Genomic DNA, 13,118 nt, shown 5'->3' on the forward strand with positions numbered 1-13,118 from the left:
GAGTATACGTGGACGACATACGTATAACTTTGACAAGCTTCTCAAAACATATTCAACATTTGGTAGCAATATTCAAGAAGTTTGCTGAACATAATGTAGGTAAAAATCAATTTTCGTAAGTAACAATTCTTACGTGAACAAATTACTTTTCTGGGTCATATCATTTCAAAAAAGGGCATAAGTATGAACATTTTATCAAGTGTAGAAATCGATTGATAAAAATTATGGCGTAAATTTCAAATTTATTTAGTTATTCTTTTTTGAATGATAACGAAACAAGAATATTGGTACTAGAGACATCGAATGTTTATCAATGTTACGGCAGGGTTGGTGTGGTATTTATTTATATTTGAGTCATTGCCAAACCTTCAAGTTTCCTCAAAACAGCAACATTTTAATAACATATTTATAATTACAAGATATTGGTAAATAAATTACAAAATTTATAAAATGTTGAACCGGGGATAGATACTTGGGTTAAATGTGTTTACTAAAACCAAATAAACTGGTATACAAGTATGTGTAGAATTTAAGCGTTAATATTTTATTATATTATTTATATACAAAGGTAGATTATATTAATATGTAGGTATAAAACAAAATCCAATTTTCTGTTTTTTAGATATTATTCATCGATAACTTCACCGGGTAGGTTATAACATTTTGATCTTTTGATCAGTGCAATGTACATCCGTCTAACGACACTATTCGTTTATAGTGTATGGTAAGTAGGTAGGTATAAATAGTTTGAAAATAAATAATGAGTATAAGTATAATCGATAAGGCGCAAGACGTGCCTTTATTGGACAGTATATATTTGAGAAATTGTACATTGCGAGATAGAGTCTGTCGTCTACGGCATGAGCCTCAAAAGAAGAACCAAATAGACGAATGCGAACACCACGAAACATATCCTGTCGATTACCTGGGCGAGTTTCTGTCTCTCATTCAAATCGGTGGTCTGCGCGTTCATCTCTTCGGACTCGCAGAGCATGTGACAATCGGTCGTCGAACCCTGTAACGATAATAATGCATCGTCAATATTATTATTTCTATAACGTCGTACAGGTTTGGTTTGCGGGATTCTGGACGTTTCCGGTGATCTAAAAAAGAAACAACCAAATTCTTGGCGGTCGAGTGTGTCGTTAATGCTCATTGGTACGTACGTTTATCTCGATTCCAAAATACACTATGTAATCGGAATGAAGAAACCAGGTAACCCCGTGCGGTAGTGGTTTGCTCACCGTGGACATGCTTTTTACAGCCATGGACAGCAACACGGTCACGGCGATTAGTCCCAAACTGTAAGTGTAGTAAACGACTGAAGAAAAAAAAAACGAAATTTCGTCATTGAAAAGCGATTTAATGATATTTTGGTAAAAATATTTAAAAAATAATAAGAATAAGGTAGGTGCTATAAATAAAACGGATATACGTCAATCGATCGTAAAATAACATTTTCAGTAATAATTTTTAATTTGAATATATATTTATTTAAATAAATTGTCTAGATTAAATTTTGCACAAAGCAAAACTATAGTTACAGTTATAGTTAAAAATATATTTTTTCTGTTTTTTCTTAGATTAAAAATGTTGGTAGGAATATAAAAATGAAATAAATAGAAAAGTCTTTTTGTATAAATGGATAATATATTATTATATACCTATATTTAATTGTATGTATACAAATTCGATTAAGTGGATGTCACTTTTCTATATAGTAGGATACAAGTGGGTTACTGTAATGAATGGTATTAAATTTGAATTCAGTGATATAATATCATTGTATACGAAAAACAATTCTGAGCGGAAACGGTTTGTCAGTCTAACATATTTTATACTGTATTAATTATATTGTTATTATTCCACAAAAAAAAAAAAAAATGGGATAGTGGATATCGCTATGCTGTAAATTAGAGATGGAGAGTAGGTCACTATTGTATCCATTATGGATGTGATAAATTTGAATGCAATGACAAGACAGTACGAGTATCATTGTATACGAAAAACGATTTTGAACTGAAATAGTAAATTTGTTAGTCTAGGATGTACCTACTATTATGTTGCCTATATTTAAATTATTATATATTTTTATACGCTCTCACAAATTTTTTTCTACATTGAATTTGGAGTTTTTTTTTCAAAAGTTATGGAGAACCTTGGGTTGGATTTTTTAACCTTGGTATAATTCTCAACAATTTTATGAATTTTCTACTACATAATTCCATGCACATTTTCACGATTTTAACATATTTCGTAAAAATTTGAACTTTAAATGCTTATAAACAAAAATCACGACAAACGATTTTTGATTTTATTTTTATTACGATTAGTATACAACTTATAATAAACCTTGTATTAACTTTTAAAGATGTTTAGGACTGCCAGATTTCTTTTATAGGCATTTCAATAAAAAAACTTAGAAAAATCGAAAATTTAAATTGTCTATAAATAACGTAATTAAGTTCAAAATTTAATCGTAAATAAATAATACTAATATAAACATTTGGTGAAATTTTCAAGTATTTACAATGATTCGTTTTTGAGTTACAGCAAAATAGAAAAATCGATTTTGTTGATAACTGATTATGCGTAAAAATTCTAGTTTTTTTGGTTCTTTCTTGACGCTTTTGAAAACTACTAGATGAATTTACCTTTTCAAAGAGGGACTGAAGTTAAAAATCAAAGCATTATTTATATTCCAAAACTTGATGACAGACACATACGCACAAAAAAAAAACATACATTATTGTAAAATCAATATATTCCTCACTTCGTCCAGAATCTAAAAATATAGGTAGGTACCTATAAAATAAATTCTAAATTAATTAAATCTGATTCATTATGTAACGACTCACTCAGTCATTCATAGTAGCTATATACAATATTAAAATATAAGATTCAGTCGGACCACTAGAATTTTAAAAATAATTCGCCTGCAATGGAATTATACCTTTACTGATCTTGTATAATAAATTAAAAATTATTTGGATTAGCTGGTGCAGTTTTAGGCGGAAATGTTAAATTGTCCTTTTCAATATATTAACATTCGAAATTTTTCCGAAATATTTGCGTTGAACTATCTTGCGGTAAATTTTAATTGCGATCAATTCGCTTGCAATCAATTGTTTGCAGTAAATTGTCACATGATCAATTGTTTACGATAAATTGTCGGTACACCAAATGGAACTCTAGGAATACACCCACCAACTTCTTACTTGTAAACACTGAGCAATGAATGTAATGGACAGGGCATGGATTTTATAGCATTTGCTAATTATTATACTAGTATAGAGATAAAAATAGCAGAGTTAGCTATAAATTTGGTTTATGCACCTGCAGGGACTCCTAATATGAAATTTTATAATGCTATTTTTTGCTAATTTACATAATATAACGTTTTATTTTGTATTTTCATAAATCTAGTTTATATTATGTGGTATGAAAATTATAAAAATATTTTTTTTTTTTTGAATACTTAAAAAAAAAACACCCACATTTTGCCCATATCACACCCATATTATAAATGTACCTATTAATTCATAAATAATCTTCAGTTAATAAAATAATAAATATAAGTTTTTTTTAAATTTTGTTTAGAATACATTTTATTTTATTTTTGCTATTTTTCATGTTGTTATAGCGCTAATTTTAAAATTTTTTAGGTTATATTATAGCGCATATTTCATTTATTTTTAGTGCTATAAAATCCAAGCCCTGGTAATGGGTATTGGCCATTGAGTGTGAAATTATATTATGTATTGTTTATGGTATTAAAAGACCTCATAAAAAAAAAAAAAAATGCTTTTTAATCTATAATAGGTAGCACCCCCATCTTTGAATTTTGAGTTGAAAGTTTGAAACCCATACTAATCATTTGTACCTCATTTGTACTTGTTTGTTTCTCAAATAAAATCGTTTGTACCTCGACGGTTTTCAAATTATTCCAAATTCTAAGGAGGGAGATGCTATGGAAACGACAGTACCTTACCACGGAACTTTTTTTTTTGTAAATTTTACAATGGATAAAAAAATTTCAGTTGAAATAAAAAATATAATTTGATATAGAAAATATAATTTAACTAAAAATATATATTTAATAAAAAAAAATCTTGGTTGATATAAAAAAATAATTTGACTAAAAAGTATATTACGATTTTATTTGAGGGACAAACGATTGGTATGAGGTTCAACTTTAAATTCGAATGTGGGAGTGCTGGGAAAATGGACCTAGTATTTTTTATTCTTCGCGAAGAATAGTCTTTCGTATTCAATGATTTATCATCAAGATCAAATTTAACAAATCTATTACAATGAATTGCTCAATGAGTCGAATATCGAAACTTATCAAAAACAAGAGTGTCTTCCTTGGTTATTATTTTTTAAATATTTTTACTGTAAAATGTTTATCAGATGATTTTTGGGATTGATTTGTAGATGTATAGAAAAACAGGTAGTTTCTGTGTCTTATTAGCTCAAATTTGTACAGAGTTCAGGATATTAGTCCTTAATAATGTTTTTACATAGACTAGAAAATATAATAATATATACAATATTTAGACTATTACCTACTTCTATAGTACTCGGAATATTTTTACAAAGTAAAATGCTTATTAGTTCGTTTTAATTAGTATAATTTTCAAATAATAACTGCTCACATTTGAACCAACTATCATTAATCACCCATTTAATTACTTAACAATACTCATTTGAATTGCGATGTTGCACTATCATTTTCAATAGAATCATGATATGCATAACAATTTATAATAAAAAGGGTGGTTCTTGTTTGAATTAAAGTTTTTTTTCACTACAACCACAGGACTAATCCTTTTGGGGTATACAAATGTAAGTATTTGAAAACACAGTCTTCCCTGTACCCGTTTAAAATATAAAAAAAGATCATCAAAAAAAATAAAAAAAATATAAAGATAAATGGGGACGAAGTTTTTTGGTGGGTCATTTTGTACATACATATATACAAAATGCATGTTAATAATATTATTATATTAGTTATTAAAAACCACGTAATTTTACTTGACACGTCGTAATATTATGTTTGAATAATTTTCATTAATTTTTCAAATATATTTTATCGCAGTGTATACGTACCTATCAAAGGGACGGTGGAAGTAACAATTGGTACTTTTGTGTACACGATCATAATGGCCAAAGTGACGAACAGTGCGTTGAACAGGTTCACAAACAATTTACTTTGATTGTTGGTGTACGGGAGCCAAAATGTTAGTAAATTAAACGAAATACTGCCTGTAGAAAACAAAAAATTAACATCAAAATGTTAATTCAATTTATCCAAATATAAACCTATAAAAACACACGACTAATAGCAATATAATATATATGACTGGATTTGTAGACATTTAGGTAGCTACTTAAAAGTAAACATTTCTCGTATAGGTATATCGTTGCACGTTTTTACCCAACTTTGGCGCGTTTTTATTATTTTCTTAAAAATGGTTCATAGCACTGCAAGATCGTAACGAATTGCATATTAAGGTAGGCGTATGACCCGTATTCAAAATTTCAATTTAATGCAGGGAAGTATGTATATAGGGAGGTTGATTAGTGGTCTAATAATTCGGTCTGAATTGGTTTCATACTTATTATAATACATTGGACACGAGCGTCAATAATGGATGTTTGCTCACATCAAAGCTTATCATGAAAATATTATGCATTTCTTATTATTAGATCATTAGTGCGATTAATCAATATTGATATGTGTATGAAACATATATTATAACCTTATAATTTAAACATTTATTAATTATTTTGTTAAGAATAAAAAAAAATATCTAAATATTTTCACTTTCAAATAAACGCTTTGTAAATAATAGTATAGGTAAGTATCTACATAAATTAGTAAGACGTTATAATATTGAAATAAGTAATGCAATTATTATAATAATATAACCAATGACCCAGAACATTTATCATGATCAATATATTGCATTTTATATCATGTTAAAACACAAAGTAGGTAGATAAAAACCTAAAAAAAAAAAAAACTAAATAAGAACGCTACTTGATTTAGTTAATAATATTGACAGTAAAAACCTTACGAAAAATAGATTGGATACAAGAATTATTATATCGAACCATAAAATACATTTTTGTAAAGATTTACTAATGTCTACAATTTTACATAATTGATAATATTATTTATGGCATGCACAAAAATTTGGGTTGTTAAGAACATTTATTTTCCAGTTAGTCTTTTCCAAAAATAAAATACATAACAAAATGCGCTCATCCAAATATTAAAACTTCAATGAGTAACGTTTTAATTAAATCACTGATACTAACCCGGTTAATTTTGGAAATAATAAAAATTGTTTATTTATGTACCTACCTACCTGAAATTAAAATTCTGTTGTTTTTTGTGAATAGTTTATAATGTCAACGATAAGTAGGTTTCAGCACGTTTTGACAGTGAGTATTAGTTAGAGGGACTTTAAAAGAATTGTGTCAGTTACCTAATAAAAAAATATTATTTTAAATGTTCAGTGTTAGTAAAATACGACGATCTATCAGATTGAACTATTATATACAACAATATTATAATATATTATATGCAATAATATCACTAGAACCCGTAAAACCTTTAACTTAGACCTGAGAGTAATTTTTGAAAACTATTTTTAAGGGTACGGGACTTCTTGAAGTTCGTGGTTTATATTTTGTCCACACACTCACCACCCCTAATAAGAGTTAATCATATTACGCCTCATACATTTTTGTGTAAATAAGCACAAGCCATATACAACAGTTTTCTCTGTGCTTATTTTTGTTCTGAGTTTGGTATATATATATATATATATAGTTATATACGTAGAGGTTTAATTAAGTAATATATGCGTATTGAAATTGTACAAATTGAATCGTGTAATTAGAGTCTAATATTGTTTTAGTGAGTGCGAAGTGAACAAATAATAACGATTCAGCAGACTATAGCGAACGAAACATTGTGTACGGATGTAGTTTATTTCGTGACCAGCTCTGTTAATAATTTTGATAAGCACTTATTTTTAAATAACTCTAGTTCAAAACAAAGGTTGTTTCTGTGCTATTTATTTATTGGAGATATAAATTAAATTTTTCTGTAGTTGTACAGAGCGAGTATGTTATTATAGTTACCTATATCATTATATAGGTAGTAAGTAAATGTATATTATAATATTGTGTACGCTGTACACTTATGTAAATATTATATTGCGCATGGGTACACAAGGAGGGTGGTGGATAAATATGATAAGCACTCTAGATGGAATTTTAGTCATCGTCATCTACATACAAACATTACGAAACTCTCTCACTTCCAAAAGAAAATTTCATATCAACAATTTATGGTCTGCTTTATATAGCACAATATTATAATTAACCATCCTATAACATCGATCGTATAGTAATAAGAAAATATATCCAATAGACTTGTTGTCTATGAATGGAAATAGTAAACAAGAAACGGCCGTACTCACATAGTGCTGGGATATAGAAGACTGATTTGTAGGGATGGACCTTCCGCCTTATGGTAATGTTGTACTCGATGTCGATATACTGTTCGTCGGGACAGCAGTTATAGTATCTTATATTTCTCTCCTTGGAAACGTTAGTAATGTCCCATTCCGAGTGTGAGCTAGCCGTTTCTACCTGGAAAAAATATTGTATGAAACCGTGACCGTGGTTATGACGCTCTAGACACTTATATATATAAGTAATCTACAACGCGCAATAATTATATGATACAGGGGCGTCCAGAAGGTTTTGGAGAACACATTATAATCAATTTACTAAAATTAGATCTTCTCTTTTACTTTGACTCAACTGGAATGATGAATATAAAATTATAATGATGAATGATATATTTGTAACTTAGGTATGTATATAATTGTAAATCGTTTATATATTTTAATTAATTGATTGTTTATTTGTAGAAATTTACTTTATATTATTTGATCAATATTATCAGACACCGGTTCACATCTATGATTCTTGTACCATGCGTATGCAATAATTGAATATTCCTTGGTGGTTGTTAATAATTATAGGCTATATCTGAGCCCTTTTCTTGTAGATTCTGAGCGGAGCGAGGAATGTATTAATTTTACCTTGATGTGTGTTTTTTTTAAATTTTTAAATTAATTAATTTTTTTTTTGTGTCTGTCATCACGTTTTGGCGTAATAAAAGTGCTTTGATTTTCGATTTCAGTACCTCGTCCGATCAGAAAGTGAATCAAGTTGGTATTTTGGGGGGTCAAAAATAAAAAATCCTCAATAATTTTCTTAATAATCGGGATAAATAAATTAAAAATTAAGGAAAAAACGGGAATTTTTACGCACAATCAGCTTTCGACAAAATCAATTTTGGGTTTTGATGTAACTTTAAAACAAATAATCATCGACGCATGAAGTTTTCACCAAATGTTTGTATAAGTATATTCTATCCACCATGTAATTTTAAAAAATTTCGACACAAGTTGAACTATTTATAGGTATATGAAATTTTCGATCATTATTAGTTTTTTTTTAAATTTATATCGATAAAAATCTATTTGTTGGGTAGAAAAGCTTAAAAATTTAATAAAAAGCTCCTGACATATTGTTACAATAGCAGTTGAAAAATAATAGAAATTATACATAGTCACAATTTTTTTTTATAAGCATTTAAAGTTTGAATTTTGACAAAATACGTAAAAATTACGAATATCCGCAAATTATTTTAAGGTAGAAATTAATAAAAATTTTTTTTTTAAATTTAATACAAGGTTTCTTATAAGTTCGTAACGTTTACCATAAAAAAATATCCACCAGAAAGTCAAATTAAGTTTATATGAGCGTTTGAAATTTAAATTTTTACAACATTGGATTTTCACTAGATTTCTCATTCAGTGATTTTCTTATTTTGTTGTAACTCTATAACAAATGACCGCAGATACTTGAAATTTTCACTGAATGTTTATATGTTTATATAGGCATTTTATATATTTGATAACATTTAAAAAATATTTTGATTTGTTTTGAGCTGTTTACTGACAGTTTTAAACTTTTTTAGTTTTTTTTCTATAAATATCGATAAAAATGTATTTATTGGGTAGAAAAGCTTGAAAATTTAATTCGACGAGACACTTAACGCATTGTTAAAATAGCTGTTGAAAAATATTAAAAATACATAGGCACGGATTTTTTTTATAAGCATTTAAAGTTCAAATTTTGAATAATATATAACATATCCTAGACAGATAAACCGCCTCCACTCAAAATCGTTTTTCGTATACAATGATATAATATTGGATTCAAATGTAATTCCATCCATTACAGTTGTAACCACTTGTAACCTACTGTACAGCTGAGCGACATCCACGACTTACCCGCTTTTTTTTTTGTTGTTGTTGTACATGTGCATTTCGCAATTTCGGAAACGCAGTGAATAAATACCCAAATTCTGAACAATGAAAATATGGAAATGCTGATTTTATTGAACCTGGAAGTAACTCCTCCTCCCCCCTCCCATCACAGCTTTGATCGGGTTAACATTGTAATAAACGCAATCTGGGCGCCACTGATGTGCGATATACGTAGATAGGTATAGTTTAATGGATGTCACCAACTTCTTGTCCTTCGTCGATGGTCAGGTTCAGGTCTCTGCCCAAGTACAACCACGACCCAAGTTTCAAGACTCCAGTCTGCGTATCGTGAGGCCAGTTTGTTGTGTCCGTCTTGCAGTGTATGACGTACTGAACTGGTTCAACCCAGATCACTCCACCGCTTCTGTTCACTACGCTGTTGACGTGTGTCCGATCGTCTTCCATGTTGGCGTCGACGCTGGAAGTTAAGTGACATCCGTTTAAGTGTTGGTTTATTAAAAAAAAAAACTCTTTGATCGACAGAAGTAATTTTCTAATATACCTACTTGTTGAACGCCATGATGTCCGGGTGCCAGATTTCACGGTGGTCGACTATTATAGAATTCAGGTGTTCGTATTCGCTCGGATTCCAAGTCAATCTATCGTCAATCCAGTTCTACATAAATAATAACACATACATAGTTGTTTTGAATACAGGAGTATCCGGGAAATCTTTTTCTACTCTAAACTCGATTGAATTATTTTTATTTTATTATTATTATTATTATCTTGGCTAGGCTGGCTGCTGGGTATACAAGCTAAGGCATATACCAATATACCATCATGTGAGTTACAGCTTATTATAAATAGTGTAGGTAGATTTATAATAAATTGTTAACATATCATAGTAACAAATAATATGTGAAATATTAATGAAAACGAGTTAATAAAATCATAATTATTATACGTTGGTATATAACGTTATAACATAATAATATGTGTAGGCAGCAACAAAGATTTATAATAAATTATATAATATTTTCATCATACTATTATGATGCAGGTTGTTGGTAATTAATAATTACCTATAGGTTTACAGGTTTTTTTTATCTCTTTCAAGTCAGAATTATCATTTTGACACAATATGTGTATACTGTTTAGGTACAAATGTACAATATTGAAGATTAATTTATTTTTAAATAAAACGATAACAACTGCATAATACCACTTACTCAATAGCTTTTATCGTTAAAGTAAATAGCTTAAACTTATATTGGACATTATAATTTAGATATTCTTTAATAATAATAATAATAAAAAAAAAAGAACACTTACCGCTATGAACCATGTGCTGAGTATCATTTGAGATTTTTCATAATTCTATAAGACGTTAAATAGACGTGATTAATAACTTTTAAGGATTAACCACTTAATTTAAATGCAAAAAAAATTTATATTTACCAATTCAGCACTTTTTACCAACATTTTCATGCTCACTTCTAAGGAGTTTTTATCTTGGGGGGCGTAAGGTTTCACTATCTTGTCATAGTTTTTAAAAATATTTTTTCTCAAGATATGTTCAACGGTTGAATTTCGATTATATATCTGGACTTGAAATAACAAATATAATTTTAATATACCTACCTAATAAGTAATAATAATGGATTTATGGATTTACAAATGACTTAGAATAATTAATATTACATAATTAATAACATAGTAAAAATGTATAAGCATAAATAATTTATTATTTAGGTACTTGTGGGAAATAAAGAGTTTTTATACAATTTAAACTAATGCATATTTAAATAAATCGTAATCTTATCTTATTTTTGTAATAGTAAATAATAAAAATGAATAACCTTTTTAATTAATTCAAAAAGTTTCTTTTAAATTCTAAATATATCTAAATAAATAATATTATTGAACTATATCATAATTATATCAGCAAAATAAATAGTATTCATTTTGTAGTGGAATTTGTAATCATTTCTCATGAAATATACATCAGCAAGTTACTGACAGAATTTGTTAATGTTTGCAGTGCTTATACTTTTAAATTAAAACTGTATAAAATCGAAAATATTATAATTTTTATAAAAATATAGACAATCAAGAACTATTTTAAATTATTGATGTTGATTATTAGATATTACTTTTATATATTTTTCTTAAAATAACTTTGTAATGTACTATTTATAAAAGATTCAATAATATTCAAGAATTGATAGAAAGAATTATTTAAGCAGTCATTATATTTTTTACGTTTTAACAATTGTGATAACATAATGTGTTAGAGGTTTTGTTGTATTGTTTTTTTAGGTATGTATATGTACATATACTCGTATACTATCTATTTAGGATTACAAGGATCGTAAAAATATATAAATTGTTGACTTATCTTTTCGTCTGAGTTGTATATTGTGGGCATAGCCTCATCTGTACTAAAAAAACACCCTCGAGTGTACTGCAGCTTGTGCATGTAGGCGTGCAGCTATTAATAATTATGAATAATACAAAAGTAGTCACTGTCTTCAATTTTCATGAATTTTATAACTGCAAGTTACTGACAGAATTTATTCGTAATTATAAAATTTATAATTTTTAGTTTAAATAAACTAAGTAAAATTGATATTATAAATATAATTATAATTTTTATAGAAGTATAGAAAATTAGAAAACTATATATAAATATATATTATGTTTATAAATGTAACTTAATAGTTTATACAGTCCACATAGTAATGATAATTCAATAGATTAAATTATTTAAGCAGTCAACATTTATTTTTATAATGTTTTATAAGATACGTGATACAATATTGCGCTGAATGCTATAACCATGTGTTCAAAGTTTTCCTGTACTGTTTTGTAGCTATATAGAATACAGATATACATAAACTCGTATACTATCTATTTAGAATTACAAGGATCGTAAAATATTTAATGCTGCTGAATATTACGCTTTTATTATTTTAATCGTGTTATATGGACATTGCCTTACCTGAGCTGAGGAACGCCCACAAGGGTGTAGCTTGTGTAGCGATAATAATTATGAACAATCCAATATGACGAGTGACTAACATTGTTTAGATAATTCAAAAATCACAGGCAACAATAATCTACCGAAGCAAAAACAACTTGACCGGTTGTGTAAATGTTGTGTGCGCGCGGAATACTGGACAATTTAGTTGCTAACGTCCGTGTTTGTTATTCTGTCCACTTGAGTACAGGATACGACATATTATTCAATTAAAAGTGATCGGAGTAACTCAGAATATTGTCCTTGAATATTTTTTATTTATTCTCACCATTGTCATCATTGTCTTCAGATCAATAATTTCTAACTCGATACATATATTTGTAAATACTAGATGCTGGGTAATTTTGGAAGTTTGTACTATGTTAAAAAAAAAAATACTAAGGTTTTTCATTGCTTTCCCTTGTGATACCGATGGATGCCGGATGGACAAATAATTGATTTAAATAATTTCGTTTGAGGTATTCAAAACTCATATAAATTTTAAGTGGCGTTGCTGTGGAATCGAACAAAAACAATGTCGTGTTTTAATAAGTACATCTATTAATAACTGGCAACTGATATTATACTTTCTAGAATCCAGAACAAGTTTAACGACTTAAATAACTAGATAAGGTCTATTTGATTTATCGAAGAAACTGTATTGGCGTTCGGACAATTTTCTCAAAGTAAAAGTCTTGATATTAGTTTCAGATGTATTTGTATGCCATCTG

The 13,118-nt window shown here is 28.1% G+C and overlaps 1 protein-coding gene across 3 annotated transcripts; it reads right to left on the reverse strand.

Annotated features, from left to right (window-relative positions):
- Nucleotides 1-771: 771 nt before the first annotated feature.
- LOC107172970 (acetylcholine receptor subunit alpha-like 1) lies at nucleotides 772-12,559 on the reverse strand. Of its 3 annotated transcripts, none has more exons than XM_089227247.1 (9): nucleotides 12,370-12,558; nucleotides 10,827-10,975; nucleotides 10,701-10,745; nucleotides 9,932-10,041; nucleotides 9,630-9,843; nucleotides 7,500-7,671; nucleotides 5,113-5,268; nucleotides 1,167-1,321; nucleotides 772-1,015 (listed from the first exon to the last, which is right to left on the reverse strand). In XM_089227247.1, exons 1-9 carry the CDS (start codon nucleotides 12,449-12,451, stop codon nucleotides 854-856), a joined length of 1,245 nt encoding a protein of 414 aa, XP_089083373.1. In that variant the 5' UTR covers nucleotides 12,452-12,558; the 3' UTR covers nucleotides 772-853. The 3 variants fall into 3 exon arrangements, with proteins under 3 accessions (XP_089083373.1, XP_089083375.1, XP_089083374.1); XM_089227249.1 differs by having other exon boundaries at nucleotides 10,827-10,970; nucleotides 12,370-12,519; XM_089227248.1 differs by lacking the exon at nucleotides 5,113-5,268 and having other exon boundaries at nucleotides 12,370-12,559.
- Between the last annotated feature and the right edge of the window lie 559 nt (nucleotides 12,560-13,118).

Source organism: Diuraphis noxia, unplaced genomic scaffold, assembly GCF_037042655.1.
Source record: "Diuraphis noxia isolate RWA-SAM2 unplaced genomic scaffold, SU_Dnox_SAM2 contig0004, whole genome shotgun sequence".
Lineage (NCBI taxonomy): Eukaryota > Metazoa > Arthropoda > Insecta > Hemiptera > Aphididae > Diuraphis > Diuraphis noxia.

Excerpts from the sequence above, each read along its gene's own strand:
- LOC107172970 (XM_089227247.1), bottom strand. The coding sequence starts at position 12,451 with ATGTTAGTCACTCGTCATATTGGATTGTTCATAATTATTATCGCTACA. Across the intron at positions 10,042-10,700 it reads TCAGCACATGGTTCATAGCG|AACTGGATTGACGATAGATT; the intron begins GTAAGTGTTCTT and ends TTATTTATGTAG. Across the intron at positions 9,844-9,931 it reads GACATCATGGCGTTCAACAA|CGTCGACGCCAACATGGAAG; the intron begins GTAGGTATATTA and ends CTTAACTTCCAG.